General features: G+C 37.6%; 1 protein-coding gene across 1 annotated transcript; it reads left to right on the forward strand.

Annotated features, from left to right (window-relative positions):
* Positions 1 to 377: 377 nt before the first annotated feature.
* On the forward strand, positions 378 to 18,596 carry LOC307005398 (uncharacterized protein). Its single transcript, XM_079625523.1, has 8 exons — positions 378 to 549; positions 710 to 804; positions 1,764 to 1,839; positions 2,343 to 2,563; positions 8,493 to 8,625; positions 9,571 to 9,685; positions 10,372 to 10,611; positions 14,767 to 18,596. The coding sequence occupies exons 2-8, from the start codon at positions 733 to 735 to the stop codon at positions 14,822 to 14,824; spliced, it is 915 nt and encodes a 304-aa protein (XP_079481649.1). The 5' UTR covers positions 378 to 549; positions 710 to 732; the 3' UTR covers positions 14,825 to 18,596.
* Positions 18,597 to 18,683: the final 87 nt, after the last annotated feature.

Below are 18,683 nucleotides of genomic sequence, written 5' to 3' on the forward strand. Positions count from 1 at the left end.
TAACCGAGTACGTTTTCCCACAGACTGTGGATGGCATAATAAGCATCCGTTTGCTTTATCATCGTGTTTGTGACACCTGCAATTTGATCTTTTAATATCACTGTCATAGTACAGATGAAAAACATACAGGCCTGTGCTGCAGTTCTATGGATGTTTTGCCCTCCATGACACTGGATACATCAGGGTTTTAAAGCTTATTTAAGTCAAGCAGAAGCATCTTGTTAGATTAGGGCTTGATTTAGAGAAATCTGAGGGTTTCGCTGCTTCCTGATCATTACCACTGCAATACACAAATATATGGACTTGGGAAAAATAGGATCAGGAACCAAAATTAGTTTGATGGGATGCAAGAGGAGAACGTAACCCCGTCACTAATCAGATTACACAGGATTATGTCTCTGGGCTCGGTGTGTCTGCTGAAGTCTTGGTCTGTGAACATGCCATCGGACGACCAGCTGAAGAGAAACAAACCAACACACACTTTTATATCCACTGAAGTTCAACAGGGATCTTTATTCAGACACTGAATCGTTCAACTGTTGTATCAAGGTATTTACCTGCTTCAATGTTTTTACAGAAGTAAAGCTGAATAGATTCCTCTCCACAGCGGTTGGCAGTCACTTTGGTTATGAGTCTTAAAACCTGAGTCAGAATTTAAGGACGTAATATACAGAATTATGCTTGAATTAATTTCATGTGTGTATTGCAGGCACCATGTGAAATCTCCATAAAATGGCTACGTGTGTGTGGTCAGCAGTCGCCTGGACTCTCAAGGGCCTGTTGTGCACATGGAGGTTTTTCTGGGTGATTGTGTACTCTTCAGTTAAAGAAGACCTATTATGCCCTTCTTCAAAGTCTTGATGTAGTTTTCAGGCTCTACTAGAACAGGTTTTCATGATTGAATATTGATTATTTTCCTCATATTATCCATTGTTTAAACTTCTCTCTTCCCAGTCTGTCCAACCCGATCTCACGGCAATTCGTACGAATTTTACGAGGTGGCTAATTCGTACCAATTCATACGACCTCACTCGTACGAATTTGTACGTTTTTTGCTAAATCGTACATATTTTACGATTTGCCAAAATCGTATGAATTCATACGAATGACCTACTCCTGACCCCACCCCTAAACCCAACCGTCACGTGGGTTTAGACAAATCGTACAAATTCGTACGAGTGAGGTCGTACAAATTCGTACGAATTAGCCACCTTTTAATCACTCGTACAAATTCGTACGAATTGGTCGTGAGATAGCGTTGGTCTGTCAGTAACACTCCATTTACTTCCTGTCTCTATGAAGCCCCTCCTACTGAAAAGCACACTGTGCTCTGATTGGTCGGCTGGAGTAGTGTGTTGTGATTGGTCGAGCGCTTCGAGTGTGTTTGGGAAATGTCCCTTACTAACTAACTCAACCAGACCCCGCCCCTTTATTCTGCATATTAATGATTTAAATGAGGAATATTGTGACATGTTCGTTCCCAGAAAAAAACTCAAGACTACAACTGAAGCGTTTCAGAAACAGTGAGAATAACTAAAAAATATTAGAGATATATATAAGAGAAAATAAAATATATCCGCTGGAGGAACTTTGTAACTTTGTAGAGCTTTTTAATGCTCAAACAGCAACATTACACACTAAAGAAAACACGGAGAAAAGCAGTATAGGTCCTCTTTAATGCTAATGTAAATGCATTGTATAAGTTTAGCCTATTCCAGTTATTACTGGTAAATTGAATCAAATGTTATTTGTTTGTACTGTAGGTCAGCCCATATTGTGCTCTAAAGTCTGCCCCCTGGACGGAGCATGCCGCTGAGACCGACCACAAACTGACCACAGGTAAATCCAAACATCAAGTCATGATCATGCTGATTTAACTCTACCAATACATCATAACATGTGGATAAGGTATCTGTAAATGTTAAATTATGTATATGCAAGAAACATGTGATGTGCATACCTGTCCAATAGATGGCAGGCTAGTTTTGTATGAAAAATAGTCTGAGAAAATCACATTGCAGAACTCATAAATGAAGGGCCTTAAAGGGAAAATGAACATGCATTCCTTGGACCTTATCTTTTACAAAACCTCTTTGACTTTCTTTCTTCTGTGGAACATTATTGTGAAGAATGTTTTTGTCCTTCCAAAACAACACTGACATTCATTGTATATTGAGGCGTTTAAAACAAAAAAAACTGATTTTTGTGTTCCACAAGAAAACCATAGAGGTTTCACACGACATGCAAGTGAGAAAATTATCATACATTTTTTTTAGGTGAACTATCCTATTAAGCGTTTGATTTGCATTTGTCAAAATATTAAGCCTTTCATAAATCTGTAGTTGTCCAAGGTGTCAAGCATCCCGCAGGGTCAGATGTGAATCCAGCCTCTGAGAAGAAGGCCAGAGCAGAAAACTGTGTTCAGCGTGAACGCCTGCACCAGAGACTGTTGAAGGCTGAGGGCGAGATCCAGGAGCTGAAGATCGAGATCGCAAACCAGAGAGCATCATGGGAGATGCGGTTTGTGGAGCTGCGAAGGAGACAGTATGATCTGAGAGACCAGGTGTGTGCGTCTAACAATGTTTCACAAATTAATCTAACTCACAAATCCATCATAACGAACCACCTGTGACTCCTGATTGCTGCTTTGATCGCCTGGCCCTTCGTTTAAATGCAAAATGTAGTATGCACGTTTTTTTGATAATGAGTATAACTGCTTCATTAGGTAATTGATGGGGTTGGCAACTGGAACTACAGATGGTACTCAACCAGAATGCCTATTACCGCCGCGACAGGCACCGCGGCAAAACTACCGCGGTAAAAATAATCCAGTCGCATTTCAAAGTCATTCGCGAAATGACCGCCAGGTGGCGCAGAGGGACATTGTGCAAAACAGCAGCTATTGCCGTATTTTGAAATGTAAGCGGGGTTAATGTCAATTAACAGATGAAATAGGCTACTATAGAACATTTGTTTAGGACAGAAAAATAGAATCATAATTTAAAAATAGAGACGAGAACAATATAGCCTTTATTTCATATTGTAGCCTAGACGTCGGTGGGCGACATAAGCATTGCCCGTTGGGAGCAGCGTGATAAAATAATAATAATAACAAAAATAACGAACAAAAATAAATTAGGTGCAAAGAAGCTGATTATTTGTTTACTAGGCTACTCTATTGAGGAATAAGACGAATGATGAGCGCTTCTGTGGAACAGATTGGATAAACCGGGCATTTCTAAATGAGTAGCCTACATTCATGGCCGAGTGATAGAACTGACGTATCGGCCATTTGGATGACACGGGTTCGAATCCCGAACAAACATAGACTATTGTACATTTTAGACTATTAATGCATGTCATAGCCTGTTATTAATGCAGACAATCAAACAAACAAAACATTTTTTTTATACAGGATTGCCTTTTTTTTTTGGTTTCTATAAAGAGTTTGTAAAACATGGTTTTAAGCAAGGTGCGATTTGCCAGGGGGACGGGGATTTCCTTCTGGTCTAAACATCCCTGCTTCTGCTGAATTATTTGAATCCCCCGTCCCTCCACAGTAACCAATTCTATAAATTACTTCACCAATAGACCATTTAAAATATATAATGTAAAGATATGCAACAGGCACGTTTAAACGACAAACAATAAAATCAGAACCAGTTTCAGTTCATGGTTCCAGTGCCTTAATGCATGCACGGCTTTCAAAATGTCACAAAGCTTTTTGAGATTGTTTTGAATGAAATATTGAAGTTTATAATTAAGTATTTTGGCACACCACGCCGAGTGGCGCTATCCATTGTTCTAAAGTCGGGTTTTATTCTGGCATGTTGAATAGTGTTCGGCAGACGCGGCTGCGCGTTCATTTGGATTTATTTTTCTCATAACAGACAGCTATAATAACTTAGGCCCTTTAGGCTACTCCGTAGTTTTTTAGTCATACAGATCAGAGTAGAGTAGCCTACATCGTTCAAAACTGTAAACTTTTATTCATATTCAAACTTTTATTCAAAAGTTTATCTGTCGTCTCTGTCTCCAGGAACTGCGCGTCACAAAAATGAACCGAAAGCCACTTTCCTCCGCTCAGTCACGATAAGAAATCGGCTATGTCTAAAGCCTTTAAATGTCTAAATATTTAATAAATGTTATCTGATTAGGTAATCCGTATGAAACCGAGAGGTGTAGATCTAGCCTACTCAAAAGCTGTGAGCGCATCCCAATGATGAACGGACAAGGGTGAAAATCTCGCTATAATTAAATGTAGTCTCTAGGCTAAATCACCCTGAATTAAATTGTAAAAATAGATCAGATAATTTATTTGTCGAAATGTTGCGATATTGTTTCATTTAAGTTCATAATTATTATATAAATGTTATTTAGTTTAGCAGCAGCAAGCACTGTGGTTCGAGATTTATATATATAAAAAAATAATAATAGCTAATTCACAAATCGCGCACCCTGGTTGTAAGGATCCAAAGATCCCCGTGGAATTTAACATTGAGTTGAACATTGTATTCATGACAACAAATGAACATGCCTTTGTATTTAGGTTTGCTTGGAAAAAGCTGGCCCAAACCGAGGTAGTGTTTTATTTCTTCAATTATTGAAATAATTAAATGTTTATTAATAAACTTTTATGACAGAAACATTAGCCTACATAGCCTAAATAATTTAATTATTTCATTATCAACACTTTACTATAGCCTAATGCTAATGTCTAGTGTGAATTCCGACTTCTCTTTGTCTTAAGTCGGTCTCAGACTCAGATCGCCTGTGGGGGGTTGGGGGTTCAGGAGGTGTTAATGTTCTGTCTTTCATATGCAGAGTGAGTCTGATGACCAGGCAAAGGCAAAATACTTTTAAAGATAAATCTCTCGATGTGTCCAAATGTAGGCCCTTAAATTATAAATATTGTAGTTTTATGTATTGTATTTAAAGAGGTTTCACACACACTTTCAGTTGAAGTGTTCAACCCATTTGTTTCAACTGGTTTTGTATAATTTTAACACGTTTGAGTAGTGTGTTTGTCAACAATCTGGCATTATCTAAACATGAACTATCGACGAAACGCGTTCTTGCCAACTAAACGAATGCGATAAGCAGCAGATACAGAGCGCTTATTCACGATCCACCTCGTTTTATTGTACGGTGAATTCAACCAGGCATTCTGTTTGAAGCAAGACTCAATCATTTGTTAGTTTTTTTTTCGTGATTTGTATGGATGACACACAGCGACATCAGTAGCCTATTATCAGCTGTATAATGGGGTTTTACCCTGAAATCTTGTTTAATGTAAAGAGAGACCCCGGCGCGCGCAGTGCAGGGAGACTAAATAAACTAAAATAAAAGAGTTCCAGCGCGAGAGAGAAGCAAAGAAAATCTTAATTAATGTTGCTTTGAACTATTTTCGTTTTGTAGACTAGCTTACTGTTTTAATTGTTTATTTAGCTGCAATTTATTTGGCAATACAGATTTAAAATGTCGCAAGAATAAGATTCTGTTTCTTACTTAATAAACTCTAACTCGATGCAACCCTGTTTTAAATAAATAAACTGCCCCCGACACTTTATTTAAACCTTGAAATGTCCAGGATCTGTTTTTAAAAATTTCTTCCTTTGCTATGGCTGGTATCAATTGTCAGTCATCTCAATTTCGTGGATGATTCACAAAACAATAATTTAGCAGATTAAAGATAGCTTCGTCATTTTCTGACGCCATCGGCTGATAATCTTCCTTCATCAGTTTTGTCGTCTGTGCAGCGGCTCTACTGGAATCTAGCAAATGTATGTTGTAATGTGCCATTGATAATTAAACAAAACGCTTGACTTCAATAAACAGTTACCTATCTAAGCATCAAGAATGGTAAAACATTTAACGCTGTCAGCAAAAGCTAGTGAGATTCGATCTCATCGCTGGAAGCTCCGTGAAGCTCGTGCTGTTGCGTTGTCCACTGCGCTACCGTCGGTCCGCTGATAAGACGTTGCTCTTGCAAAGCATCATTGATGTAGCCTAATATTTTTCTATCGCAATGTTTTGTGTTGAAATGTTTTCATTATTTATTCAATGTATTAGGCCTACATTTAATTTCAGTCTTGTGATTATATGAATTCATTTAACTAAATGTTTAACTTGAATTGATCTGTTACCACATTTCAAACACTCTCAATGAGCGGCGGCAGATTACGCAATAGAGAGAATAAACTGACACTTTTCAAAGTCTGCGATTGTAGCGCCTCTTAGCGGTCAAAGGCAGCAAATACACCCCCGCAATTTTACCGCCGCGGGAACGGCGGCGGTAAAAGTCTCATTCTGGTTGAGTACCATCTGTAGTAATACTCACGGGTTGCAGTAAATACTCTCCTCCCATAAATGTTGTCTAAGAGGCAAACTTCTACAAATGCACAGGTCCCACGTTATGCTATGTGTACAGGTCCCACGTTATGCACTAACATTTAAATGAATCATTTGATAAAATGCACCTATTGTGTACATACATGGTTTTACATTGTTCTATTTAAAAACTACCCACATGTAATTACATCTGTAATTATTTTCTATAATTGCATCTTTAATCACTCTGTTAACCTTTCCTTACACATTAACTCACACTTAACCCAACCCATACCAGCAGACCTGTCCCTAACCGTACGTATTCACATCAATACTTCACATCGTTCACAGCAAAAAACAACAGCTTTACAAAACCATATCAACACAATAAGTGCACTGTACTTATTTTTAACGTAACTACATAGTTTTTAAAAACACCTCATATGAAGTGTGAGCAATAGACATGCAATAAGGTCAGCCACAAAAATATCTGTGTCCAGATCCAGACCTTTTCAGCACAGATTTTTCACTGTGTGTCTTTAATAACGGCAAAAGAGAGTTTGTAAATCTGGAAAACAAGACAAAAACACTATAAGAAAAACCTTTTTTTGATTGTTAGGGCAATATGACCAAAGTCTCATTTCACAATCTGAGAAATTGTATTTTATGATAACGATATACCGCAATATAGTTATTTGTGTTATTTTATCTAATATTCTATTATTACACATTATTAAAAAAGCAAATTACAAACAATATGACAAATACAATATAACAAAAATATTACGTTTTTCAGGTACAATAGGTTTATTTAACATGTTAGAATTAGTACAGAAATATAATAATCAAATGTAAAAATTAAATATTGCAAAGACATCACTGTATGAATTAAATATAAATTTGTTTCTTATTAAAGCTAAAACAGTAATTCAGTCAAGAGCAGTGTGTGATTTTCTCTTTAGTTTGATTCATATTAATGACACGGAGCAGCAGGTTTATTAGGCTGCTGTCCCTTTAAGACCGAATACACAGATCCGTTATACTGATACACATCCAGTCTACACCCAACCGTTCACTTTCACTTGACACATAACCGGCTGTGTTTACATGGATACTCCACACGATTTTGACATAATTGCGTGTGTATGCGACCATTCAAGCGCAATAAGACGTGAAAGAGAACTGAATTCGCAATCTCATGCTGAGAGACTTTCTGTGCACGTTGTCATGTATAATACGTATTGTAATGTAATGGAGAGAATGCTGTGAGGCGCTATTGCATCACCATCATTATATCATAGGCAGACATGTAAAAGCCAGTTCAGTTCAACCACATGCGGTCTCCTGTCATCAATACATCACACACGTGTCAGTCAGCGCGTGCACCGCAGTGAGCTCTTTTACACTGCTTAGTAGAACTTTTACCATCGAGCACGTCCCAAATTCGCGATCGACTGAGAGAGGCAGCTTTCTGTGTGTGTACTTTGGCACATCCCGCTCTTTATATTCTCATTCATGCATTTCATCACTCTAAAGTGTCAAAAGAGCTATATATTTACATACCATAATATAGCAAAATCTCAGACATTTTATACCGCGGTAACGATATATATCGTCATACTACCCAGTCCTATAATTGTTTGTTTGTTTTTTGCAGTGTGTGAACAAAAGGGGTTCAGTGGGGTAGAGAACTCTGGATTCCTTGACCCCAAAAATTTACACTTTGACACCAAATTTGTCATTATAGCGATAATAAACAGAATATGGGCTCTAGAGTATTTTCGCCGCATTGGCGGCCATTTTTGAAAAAACCTGTTTATTTCTGATACAAAGTGTGATCTCACTTGTGTCTTAGGATAAATTTATTTGTATGACCCTAAGGTACTTCCATACCAAAGCCGACCTTTGCATCATGACTTGAAGTCAAAAGCCTATTTTTTGGGCTTAACCTCCATACTAAACCCTTTATGCCAAAATGGTTTATATAAGGAGAAATGTCTTAAAATATTCCAGTGATATAGTATGTTAACAAGCTGTTTAATTGTATCAAAATAAAAAAAATGAATTAAAGCTAAATTATTTAGGACTAAATGGGAACCCTACAGTATATGAAGCGCCTGACGGAAGCCCAACCTTTTTAACTTGTGATGTGATCTTTTCAGTTGAGCGCTGAGATTCTGGTGAGGTCTGGATTGCTGTACAGAGACACCGACTCAGATGATATGAACGAGGTCTTTGTAGAGTCCGGGTTGGAGAACGGACTGGATTCTGAGGAGAAGGAACATGAATGTTCTAGTAAGAGTTTCATATTCCTTTGGTGGACTGGATGTCAAAACTGCCCTGTTGTTACACCGTGTCCGAACCAGACGCCATGGGATACGATTCCAGCGACAAGCATTTTAGTCTCTCCGCACCAGATCATGTGACACGACTACCAGACCCCAATCAGAGGAGCGTGTGGGCGGAGCCTCTCTGCAAGCGCACTGCATATTAATATTACACTTTTTTAACATTATTAAAATGACCAACCGAGTGACAGAAGTCGAACTTGTTTGCTCACATTGAGTGAGCTTGAATGTTCTTGTTTCCTTTAATTTAATTTAAAGGTGAAATTATTATGCCCCTTTTCACAAGATGTAATAGAAATCTATGGTGTCCACAGATCATTTATTATAGCTTGTCAAATTTGACCCTTTTTGGGTGTGAGCAAAAACGTACCGGTTTTGTGTGTGTCCCTTTAAATGCAAATGAGCTGTTGCTCCACCCCCATTCCGAAGAGGGCGGAGCCTTAAGATACTCCAGTAATAACAAAACAGGCCAATACAAAATCTCAGAAATAACCTGCAGCCTTACAGAGACTCAGGAAGAGTTTCACTTTTAGACGTTTCTGAATGTTTGATCTCATCATTGAAAGCATTGGTCTCATCGTCTTGCATGTACCGTCATGTTGAACGTTTACACAAGTGTCCACAGTTCCTGAGGTGTTTATAAGACAGCGTGACATGTTCTGGTCAGTAGTGTTCAGTGCTCGTCTGTGCTCGACCACAGAACAGTTTCATGCTTTGCTGGATCTTCTGCCACAGAAAAAGTCAGATTTTCATGATATGTCCCCTTTAACATCTGAAGTATCATGGAAAAGGCGCCTTTTATCGCGTCACCGCGTCCTGTCTGGTAAGCACACGGTGTAAGGAAAATGGAAATGAATGGAAAAATTAGACCATCTCTTCCAACTTTCCATAGGTGGTCTCAGCCTCAGACAGATTCCCCAGCAGAAGGGACCGGACATGGGATTGCTCAGTTATGGTGTTACCGGCCCATCAGACTCCAGAGCCACTTCTGCCATGTCTAACATCAGGTCTCGTTTATAATGTTTTAAAGGTGCACTGTGTGATTTTTAGCGGCATCTAGTGGTGAGGTTGCGAATTGCAACCAACAGAAGTTACGGTGGCCGAAAGGAAGTGATGTCGTGTGAGACAGAAGAGAGTAGCCAGTTAAGAAATGAGGTTTCTTTACAAAGATAAATCAAGAAAGTATGTTTACTTAATTATTCAGTAAAACAATATGTTATTGCGAATATTATTGTTACTTGTTCATCATTGTGTCAGTGTTTTATTCGCTGACTTTAGCTCGCTTCTTTGCATGAAGAACAACATAGTGACGAAACGCGTTTGTCCGTTCAGGGCCACCGTAGAAACATGTTGATGTAAGCGGACCCGCGGTGTGTGTAGATAGAAACGCCTCATTCTAAGCTAATAAAAACATAACGTTCATTATGTCAGGTCTTTATACACCACTGAAAACATAGTTATGTTTATGATATTGCATTTCTTCAACAGATCCTCCTGAATATTACACAATGCACCTTTAAGCTTGACATGTTCATTCTTCCTGTCATTGTCACAATCAAGTGTTCCAGAGAACTGTGTAATACATTGACTCTGGAATGCAGTGATTGGCCAATCAGAATCAAGAATTCCTGTGTAACAATCAGTGATTTAAAGAGTTGTATTTGTGTAAGTGATGTTTTGGCTCTTTCTTCAGTGTAAGGTCTTGGAGGAGTGGAGGTGGACCTCATCGAGTGTTTGTTCCCCACTCTCCCCTGGATCTGAAGATCGGGCACAGGGTCCGAATCATGTTACCCTCGGGCCGGATCAGCACCGGCACCTTACGCTACCTGGGCAACATGAGGACCTCTCCCGACTACCATCTCGGCGTAGAACTGGAGTCTGCGGATAACGGACAGCATGACGGCACCAGTGGAGGACACTGCTACTTTCACTGGTATGTTTCTGGCCTTCAGCCATTTGGTTTTATACTGATGAAAAGACTAGATAATTCTGCATTCATGCTGTAATTATCATAAGTGACATTCCGTTCCGTTCCATTCCATTCCGTTCCGTTCCATTCCATTCCATTCCGTTCCGTTCCATTCCATTCCATTCCATTCCATTCCATTCCATTCGGAATTATGTGTTTCTATACGGCAACAATATCAACGTCAAAATGAATCTGCAGCAGTCAGTTTTCGGGAAATTACGAGTTGGCAAATTCTAATTACGAGTTCTACGAGGACGTGAATCTCATTATTACGATAATTAAAACATGCTGACAAGATTATTTATAGATCAAATATCATTAAATTATGTAAAGCGCTTTGAGTACCCCCCAAAAAAACGCGATATTAAATGTAAATATTAAAAGTTTCAATGAAGAGACTCAGAAATTAATGAACGAATTTGACCATATTGAAGATTTCTGATAATATATTTACTTTTTAAGTGTTATTGTAGCATTATTAAAATACTTTTCTAGGTTTTTCAATATCATTTGAATTAGTTTTTATTTTTGTATTTACCATTTCCACTTTAACTTGAAAGTTTTTTTTTGAAATTCTGTTATTTATTTTTTTGTCGTTTTTATTAGTTAAAATATGTTTTATTTCAGTTTTAGTTATTTTAGTACATCAAGTTAAACTAAATACAAATTAGAAATGTTGCTTTGGCAACTATAAATAAAATATTTGATTTTATTTCAGTTAACATTTATTTTATTTAAAGTTACAAAAATTATTGTTTCTATGGCTTTAGTTTTAGTTGTAGTCAACTATAATAACCTTCTTTTAATTTGGTAGTTCTCATAATTTTTCGGCCAACATTGATTATTTATATCCCTCACCACTGCAGCAAATTAAATGGTCTTTCCTGAATATTAATGTTAATTATTTTTCTGTTTGTTATTATTATTATTATTATATCACTAAAAAAAGAATGTCACTGAATGCCAAATACTTCGCTGTCCGTCTTTGGCAATAAAGTTTCTAATTTGAGTGCCCATTTCAAGTCTCCGATCAAGAAATACAGACAGAGATGAGTTCACCCCCTCTGGACCTCCTTCAATCCTGTCTCTCTACATTCTGTAGAGGAAGTAATGTTTAAACTTAAACCTTCCTTTTGTACGTATGACACTTTACATCCTCGTTATCTGAGACAATTATTTGATACTGTCGGCCGGTTGGTGTCGTTATTGAATAAATCCTTGCTTGAAGGAGCTATACCCTAGAGTTTGAAAACTGCCTCAATTACACCCGTACTAAAGAAACCCTCACTTGATGCCTTTATCTTATCAAACTTTCGTCCTATATCCATTGTGCCGTTTATTTCCAAGGTATTGGAATTTTTATTTAATTTTTTTACAGCTTCAAAACCTTCTTAAATGACAATCATATTTGAACAGTTTCAGTCTGGGTTTAAATCTCTGCACAGCACAGAAACCGCTCTTATTCTCAATGATATTTACATGGGTACAGATTCGGGAGATTCACTCATTTTAGTAATGTTAGATTTGTCTTCTGCTTTTGATATTGTAGACCATACGATTCTCGTTTCTAGGCTAGAGTCTGGCGTTGGCCCAGGGGGCGAGGTTTTAAACTGGTTCAAATATTTTTTAACAAATAGACGTTTCTCTCTAAAAATGGGACGTTTCTACTCTTCGTATCTTGCGGTGTGCCTCAGGGTTCTGTCTTAGCTCCTGTCTTATTCTCCCTATATCTTCTTCCTCTGGCTTCTATTTTTAGGAAACACAATGTCTCATTTCACTGTTATGCTGATGGCATGCAGATTTATACGCCTGTGTCTAGGAAAAATAAGAGTGCTCTAGACAGTTTGACAGCATGTCTTGAGGAGGTAAAAGCTTGGCTTGCTTGAACTAAACAGAAGTTATTATTTTTGAACCCTTAGAAACCAGGCCAAGACATGATCTTAGATCTCTAGATCTATTTATCTCTCCCCTAAAAATGTAGGTGTGATGTTGGACAGTTCCCTAAAAATTCAATAAGCAAATTTGGATCTAGCTCTTTCTATCTTCGCTCTCTAGCGAAAATCAAATCTTATCTTCCCGCGCGCTCGTTGGAGACTGTGATCCATGCTCGCATTACCTCGGCCTGGACTATTGCAACTCCCTTTATTTTGGTGTATCAAAGTCCCAAACGGCACGCTTACAGATTGTTCAAAACACTGCGGCGAGATTCCTGAAGGGAAAGAGGACATTTGACCATGCCACCCCCCCTTTTGAGATCCCTTCATTGGCTACCGATACATTTCAGAATTGAATACACAATTTTAATACTGGTGTATAAATCTTTAAATGATTTAGCGCCTTCTTATCTGACTTACTCCATCTATATTCTCCCACTAGAAGTCTTAGATCCGAAACGAAACTTCTCCTTCAGATACCCAGAATCCGGCTAAAAACAAGGGGTGACTGAGCTTTTGAAGTGGCTGGCCCCACACTGTGGAACAAGCTCCCAGTCAAATATCATTAGTTTCACAGGGACATTTATGACTGAACACTGAAACTGTTCATCTGTAGCTTATCACAAACTGCAGTCAGTCAGCAAACAGGAAGCTCTCTTTTTATTATTCCAGAAAAAAAGAGCTGAAGGGATTGTTTAGTGATGTCCGTTTTGATATCATGTCTGGATGTCATTGTGAAAGCTAACAGAAACAAACACTGAATTAAAGACTCACCCTGTCTACAGCAGACGAGTCACGTCTAAAGCAAACAGAACCCGTTCTCATCAGTGACGCTGTCTAGCGCAGACAGTCAACAGATGCTCAGGGTTATTTCTGATGTAATCCGTGGGATTGTGACAACAGTTTTGGAAAGTTTGCCTTTGATGCGTCCAGCCAGTGTTACAATGTTGCAGCCATTCTCTTCTGCAAGTACAAGTCATCTCCTCTCGCCGTGAATCTTCGGTGTGAACTCGACACACAAGAACACCTCTGTTCTCTGACTACCCCCCGTTGAGAAATACTCTTGGGGTCATCGGATGCAAAATCTACTTTTATCTGGTGTTTGCATATAAATGTGTCTTTCCAGTGTGTGGACACAACCAACATACTGTACAATGAAAAAAATCCATTCACTCCTTTTTTTAAATCCTCAAAAAGTCTAAACACTTTCAATAATCAAGCCGTTTGGATTTTCTGAGCAATATGATGTAATAATGCTCCGCCCACGACTGCTGACGGACTGTCCGGTATTAGCATATTTGCAACTGGTATACTGTCCGCCAAGGCATTACTTCATGTGTCTTGTGTCGAGTGAGCAGTTGCTCATAATCATTTAAAGAGACATGCACCTCATTATCATTTAAAGAGACATGCACCTCATTATCATTTAAAGAGACATGCACCTCGTTATCATTTAAAGAGACATGCACCTCATTATCATTTAAAGAGACATGCACCTCATTATCATTTAAAGAGACATGCACCTCATTATCATTTAAAGAGACATGCACCTCGTTATCATTTAAAGAGACATGCACCTCGTTATCATTTAAAGAGACATGCACCTCATTATCATTTAAAGAGACATGCACCTCATTATCATTTAAAGAGACATGCACCTCATTATCATTTAAAGAGACATGCACCTCGTTATCATTTAAAGAGACATGCACCTCATTATCATTTAAAGAGACATGCAACTCATTATCATTTAAAGAGACATGCACCTCATTATCATTTAAAGACACATGCACCTCGTTATCATTTAAAGAGACATGCACCTCGTTATCATTTAAAGAGACATGCACCTCATTATCATTTAAAGAGACATGCACCTCGTTATCATTTAAAGAGACATGCACCTCGTTATCATTTAAAGAGACATGCACCTCGTTATCATTTAAAGAGACATGCATTGAAATGGGGCGCTGTGAACAGAGCTGTTTTTGAGGAGGTAAAAGGGTGTTTTTTACACAACCATTGAGGAATTTTAACCAAAGTATGTTACAAACTTTACACGAAGATCCTAAAGAATCATACCAACTTGTGGAAAATGGGCATCCGATGACCCCTTAAAAAAAAAAAAAAATCTTCATTGCTGTTCTTTTCTTCTGATATTTCTTTTTCATTTCCTCTTTCTCTTCAGTGACCCTGGACATGGAGCATTTGTAGCATTCAGTAAATTGTTGATGGCTTGGGAGTAAATCAGGGACACTTGAGTGAAGAACTGCAGGCGCACAACAGTTCACCGAACGGATCCACTGCAGAGATGAGATATAAGTTAGCACCATCCTGAATCCCTCGACAAAAACTCAATGGGATCTCTCCATTGGCTTTTGGATTATTGCCGATTATAAGCTCTGTGACTAACAAATGTTTGTGATACTCGCATGTTATGTTCATCACGATAATCTTCATTAATGAAAACAAGCGCAAACAATATTTATTTATAAAGCACATTTAAAAACAACCAAGGCTGACCAAAGTGCTGTACAGAACCGAATAAAACTAAGAAAAATATAAATAAAACTACCAATAAAGGAACACACAACAATGTGATTGTGCCGTCCGTACTCCCAGTTAGACAAGACAAGTAAAAGCATAAAAAATGACATTACAAATATCTTAAGCATGTGTTCACCGCACACCTTATGAACCAAAAACCCCATTCAAAAAACCCATTGACCTCAGGAACAGTAAGTGTTAAAATGCAAACACATTTTTGTGGGCTTTGGCTTACAGAAATATGTCATCCCTGCAGCACTATTCACGTGTGTGTAGTCTAACTAGTACAGTAACTTCTTATTTAACAAAGTAGTGACCTTATTGAACTCCTATAGTGTCATCAAGTGAAATAGCAAAAACGATGACTGGTTTCCCGAACCCTCTCAAAAACAGTCCCAGCATGCAATCGTGCAGTTAAGCGCACAGAACAATGTTTTCAGCGAATCAATCTATAAGTAACCTGTGTTTGCTCATTTAGCTAGAATAGGAGACCTTTTGGGAAATCTTTTAGGAAGGAATAAGACTTATGGGTTACTCTGAGACCTGTTACCAGAATCTGCTAACCTGATGTCATGAGGGGGTGATTATTTATACGAAAACTAATGGATTTTATAAGAAATATTAACCCTCTGGTGCTCTTCGTGTGTCGGTCAAAAATGACAAAATTCAAAGAAATTAATGTACTATATATTAGTTTGATAATGTTTTTTATTTAATATTTTATATATTTTGGGGATTTTATGGTACTGAATTATATTTCCGCTGTATTTATAATCCATTTATTCACTTTTTGAACATAGACCTGAACATTAAATTTCCAAATTAAACTGTCGTAAATCTTGAATGCTTTTAATGCACAGACTGAAGTTTGATCTCTTTTTAAAGTCGACACTTGGCAGATTATTGCTGAAGTGAAAAAAGTTTTAAAAAGTGAACTTGAAAAAAGTAATAGAATGTTAAGTGTATTGTTATGAAAAATGCACAAAAATATTATTTAAAATTTTTATATGAAAGATATATTTTCAAAATCACTTTTACTCTAATGGCGCTTTTCCATTAGACTACCAGTACCAGCTCAACTCGACTCGTCTCGGCTCGCTTTTCGCTCTGTTTTCCATTGCAGATATTACCTCCACAATAGTACCTGGTCGTCATAGCGACGCGACACACACACGCTACCCACACACACACAGGACAATGGAGGAAATCGAGTGTATGCTGTTATACGTACATATTATGTACATCATATTAGTAATGGGTATCACGCAATCTCTGGCCAAACTATTTAAAAATGTGGGGGTTATTCAGGATACTCCGTCTGTGCAATGATGACGCAGTGAATAGTGACGATTCTCTCTGACCAATCAGCAGTCTGCCGTGTTTCACGTCACATTTTAGTATCGCTCAGAACCTCGCCGAATGTGTTACGAAAACAAAGTTGTGTTCCAAATTTGAGGTTGATATCTCAAAAAATGAGCTTTCAGTGAGATTGTGTTTGGCTGCAGTACCAAACGCTTCCACTAGATGAAATTAGTCTCCCATTCATTTCCAATGCGCTCATTTTTTACCGCGATTAGAACAAGTGTGACTATTTTTTTCAGGACCATTTAACCTTTTCGAATCATGTCCATGATTTTTGTTTTTGTGTTCACATAGCAAATGCCAAAACCTTTGCGTACCAAGTTTCGTAACATTTCGATGAAGTAAAAAATTTGAAACAACAAAACGTACAAATGTTCGGTCAAAATAACCGAGCACCACCACAGGGGGTCCAGCCCTGACCGTCAGCGGGGCGTAAGCAGGCCGTACAAAAATAAGCCACCAATCCTGCAGAATTCAGTGATTTTTTTTTTTTTTTTTTACATCAGCACATTCTCAACAGTAGTTAATAGAGAATGATACAATCTGCCAACATATTTACATTCAAGGATCAGACATGTGTAGAAGTGTGATGAATGATGAACAAATTCTGTGGAATTGAATTCTGCAGACACGCATTCCAGACAGGAATCTACTTATTGCCAATATCCGCTAATGCAAATCAAAGAAAAACCCTATTGAACCGGGACGAAGTTGACTTCTAAACAGCCATATGAGGCAAATATCAGACACCGCTCATTTGCATTCTACTATTTCAGGTTTAGGTTCAAAATACCCTGTATTTACTGTACATCACAAGAGGCCAACTGGGATCTGCAAGTTATCTAAAGATTTCCCTGTAAGTCGAATGATGATGTGTTGATGTTTCACTGCTTTGGACCTTCATGGAAACTGAGAGGATGTTAAAAGCTTTAATTTAGTATTTTACCCTAGATAAACTATAATGCTCATGTTACCAAATGTTTGTTAAAGATGCAATAATGTGACACACGTCTTGTGCAAAAGTGTTTGCTTTGGGTTTAGCCTTTTAAGGTTATCATTTTAGTCCCCTACTTCCTCTTACTAAGAAAGGAAATAACATTCCTATGGATTGAGATAAAGTAATAAACAATGATCACATGGTTTACAAGGAGCTGTTTTGCATATTCATAATGAACTTTTTGTTGCTTGTGAACTTCCTTCTTCCTTGTAGAGGCCGATGAATATATAGTCAGAAAGGCTGAGAAGGAAGGAGACCAAAAGCCACATGAGACATTGAATGATACATGGATTCACCATTCAAATTCAAACATATTGCCTTGCTCTATATCATTTTTGTATATATTTATGTGAAAAATACATGTTTTATTTTAAAGGTTTTGCCCCACATAATGTATATGCAGGTGGATAATTTAACATCAGGTACAGAAATAAAAAAAATATTTGAAAATGGCATATAATAAAAAAGCATTGAAGTATAACAAAACTTTCTGTTGAATTTAGAGGTGTGTCTATAGTAATTAACTAAAATTAGAGCTCAAGAACATACTTTAGATGCCATTAACTTAGCCATCAATTAAAATCAAAACAGAAGCTATTTGACACGTTTTATTTCCTGACAACATGGTTCCCTAGCATGTCAAAACACAGTCAACATGAAAAACTCATGTTATTACTTGTTAATCTCTATCTAAACCTGTTAAAACACATTTCAATAATTGTTCTTAAATTGTTGTGCATGCAGCTTTTTTAGAGCAACCTATTTGTATATACTTGCATATTTTAAAACGTATTATATAAGATTGCATGATTATATAAAAGCTCAAGTTATAGTGAAACCAAAAAAGTGAACACGTGAACAACATTATATTGACTATTATTACTAAACTATTTATGGCACCACTGGTTGAATGCAGAGGACTTCTGAAATGAGGAGGCAAAGTCTGTCTCTATTTCTGTCTTTCTTTTAGACTTATAAAATTTCAAATTTCACCCTCCTATTTTGAAAAAACCCCGGATGGAAACGGCAAGATGCGCATAAAGTCTAAAAATGTAAGCGCTCATTTAAAGGATTACTTTACTTTCAAATAAAAATGTTCTGATCATTTACTCACCCAAGATGTCCATGTCTTTCTTTCTTCAGTCGAAAAGAAATTAAGGTTTTTGAGGAAAACATTCCAGGATGTTTTTTTTTCCCAT

This window comes from Phoxinus phoxinus, assembly GCF_949152265.1.
Source record: "Phoxinus phoxinus genome assembly, chromosome: 10".
Classification (NCBI taxonomy): Eukaryota; Metazoa; Chordata; class Actinopteri; order Cypriniformes; family Leuciscidae; genus Phoxinus; species Phoxinus phoxinus.

What these genes read in the sequence shown, in the direction of transcription:
- LOC307005398 (XM_079625523.1), top strand. Translation starts at nt 733, where the DNA reads ATGGCTACGTGTGTGTGGTCAGCAGTCGCCTGGACTCTCAAGGGCCTG. An exon ending in TCTGCCATGTCTAACATCAG is followed by an intron (nt 9,686 to 10,371) that starts GTCTCGTTTATA and finishes CTCTTTCTTCAG; the next exon opens with TGTAAGGTCTTGGAGGAGTG. An exon ending in GGACACTGCTACTTTCACTG is followed by an intron (nt 10,612 to 14,766) that starts GTATGTTTCTGG and finishes CTTTCTCTTCAG; the next exon opens with TGACCCTGGACATGGAGCAT.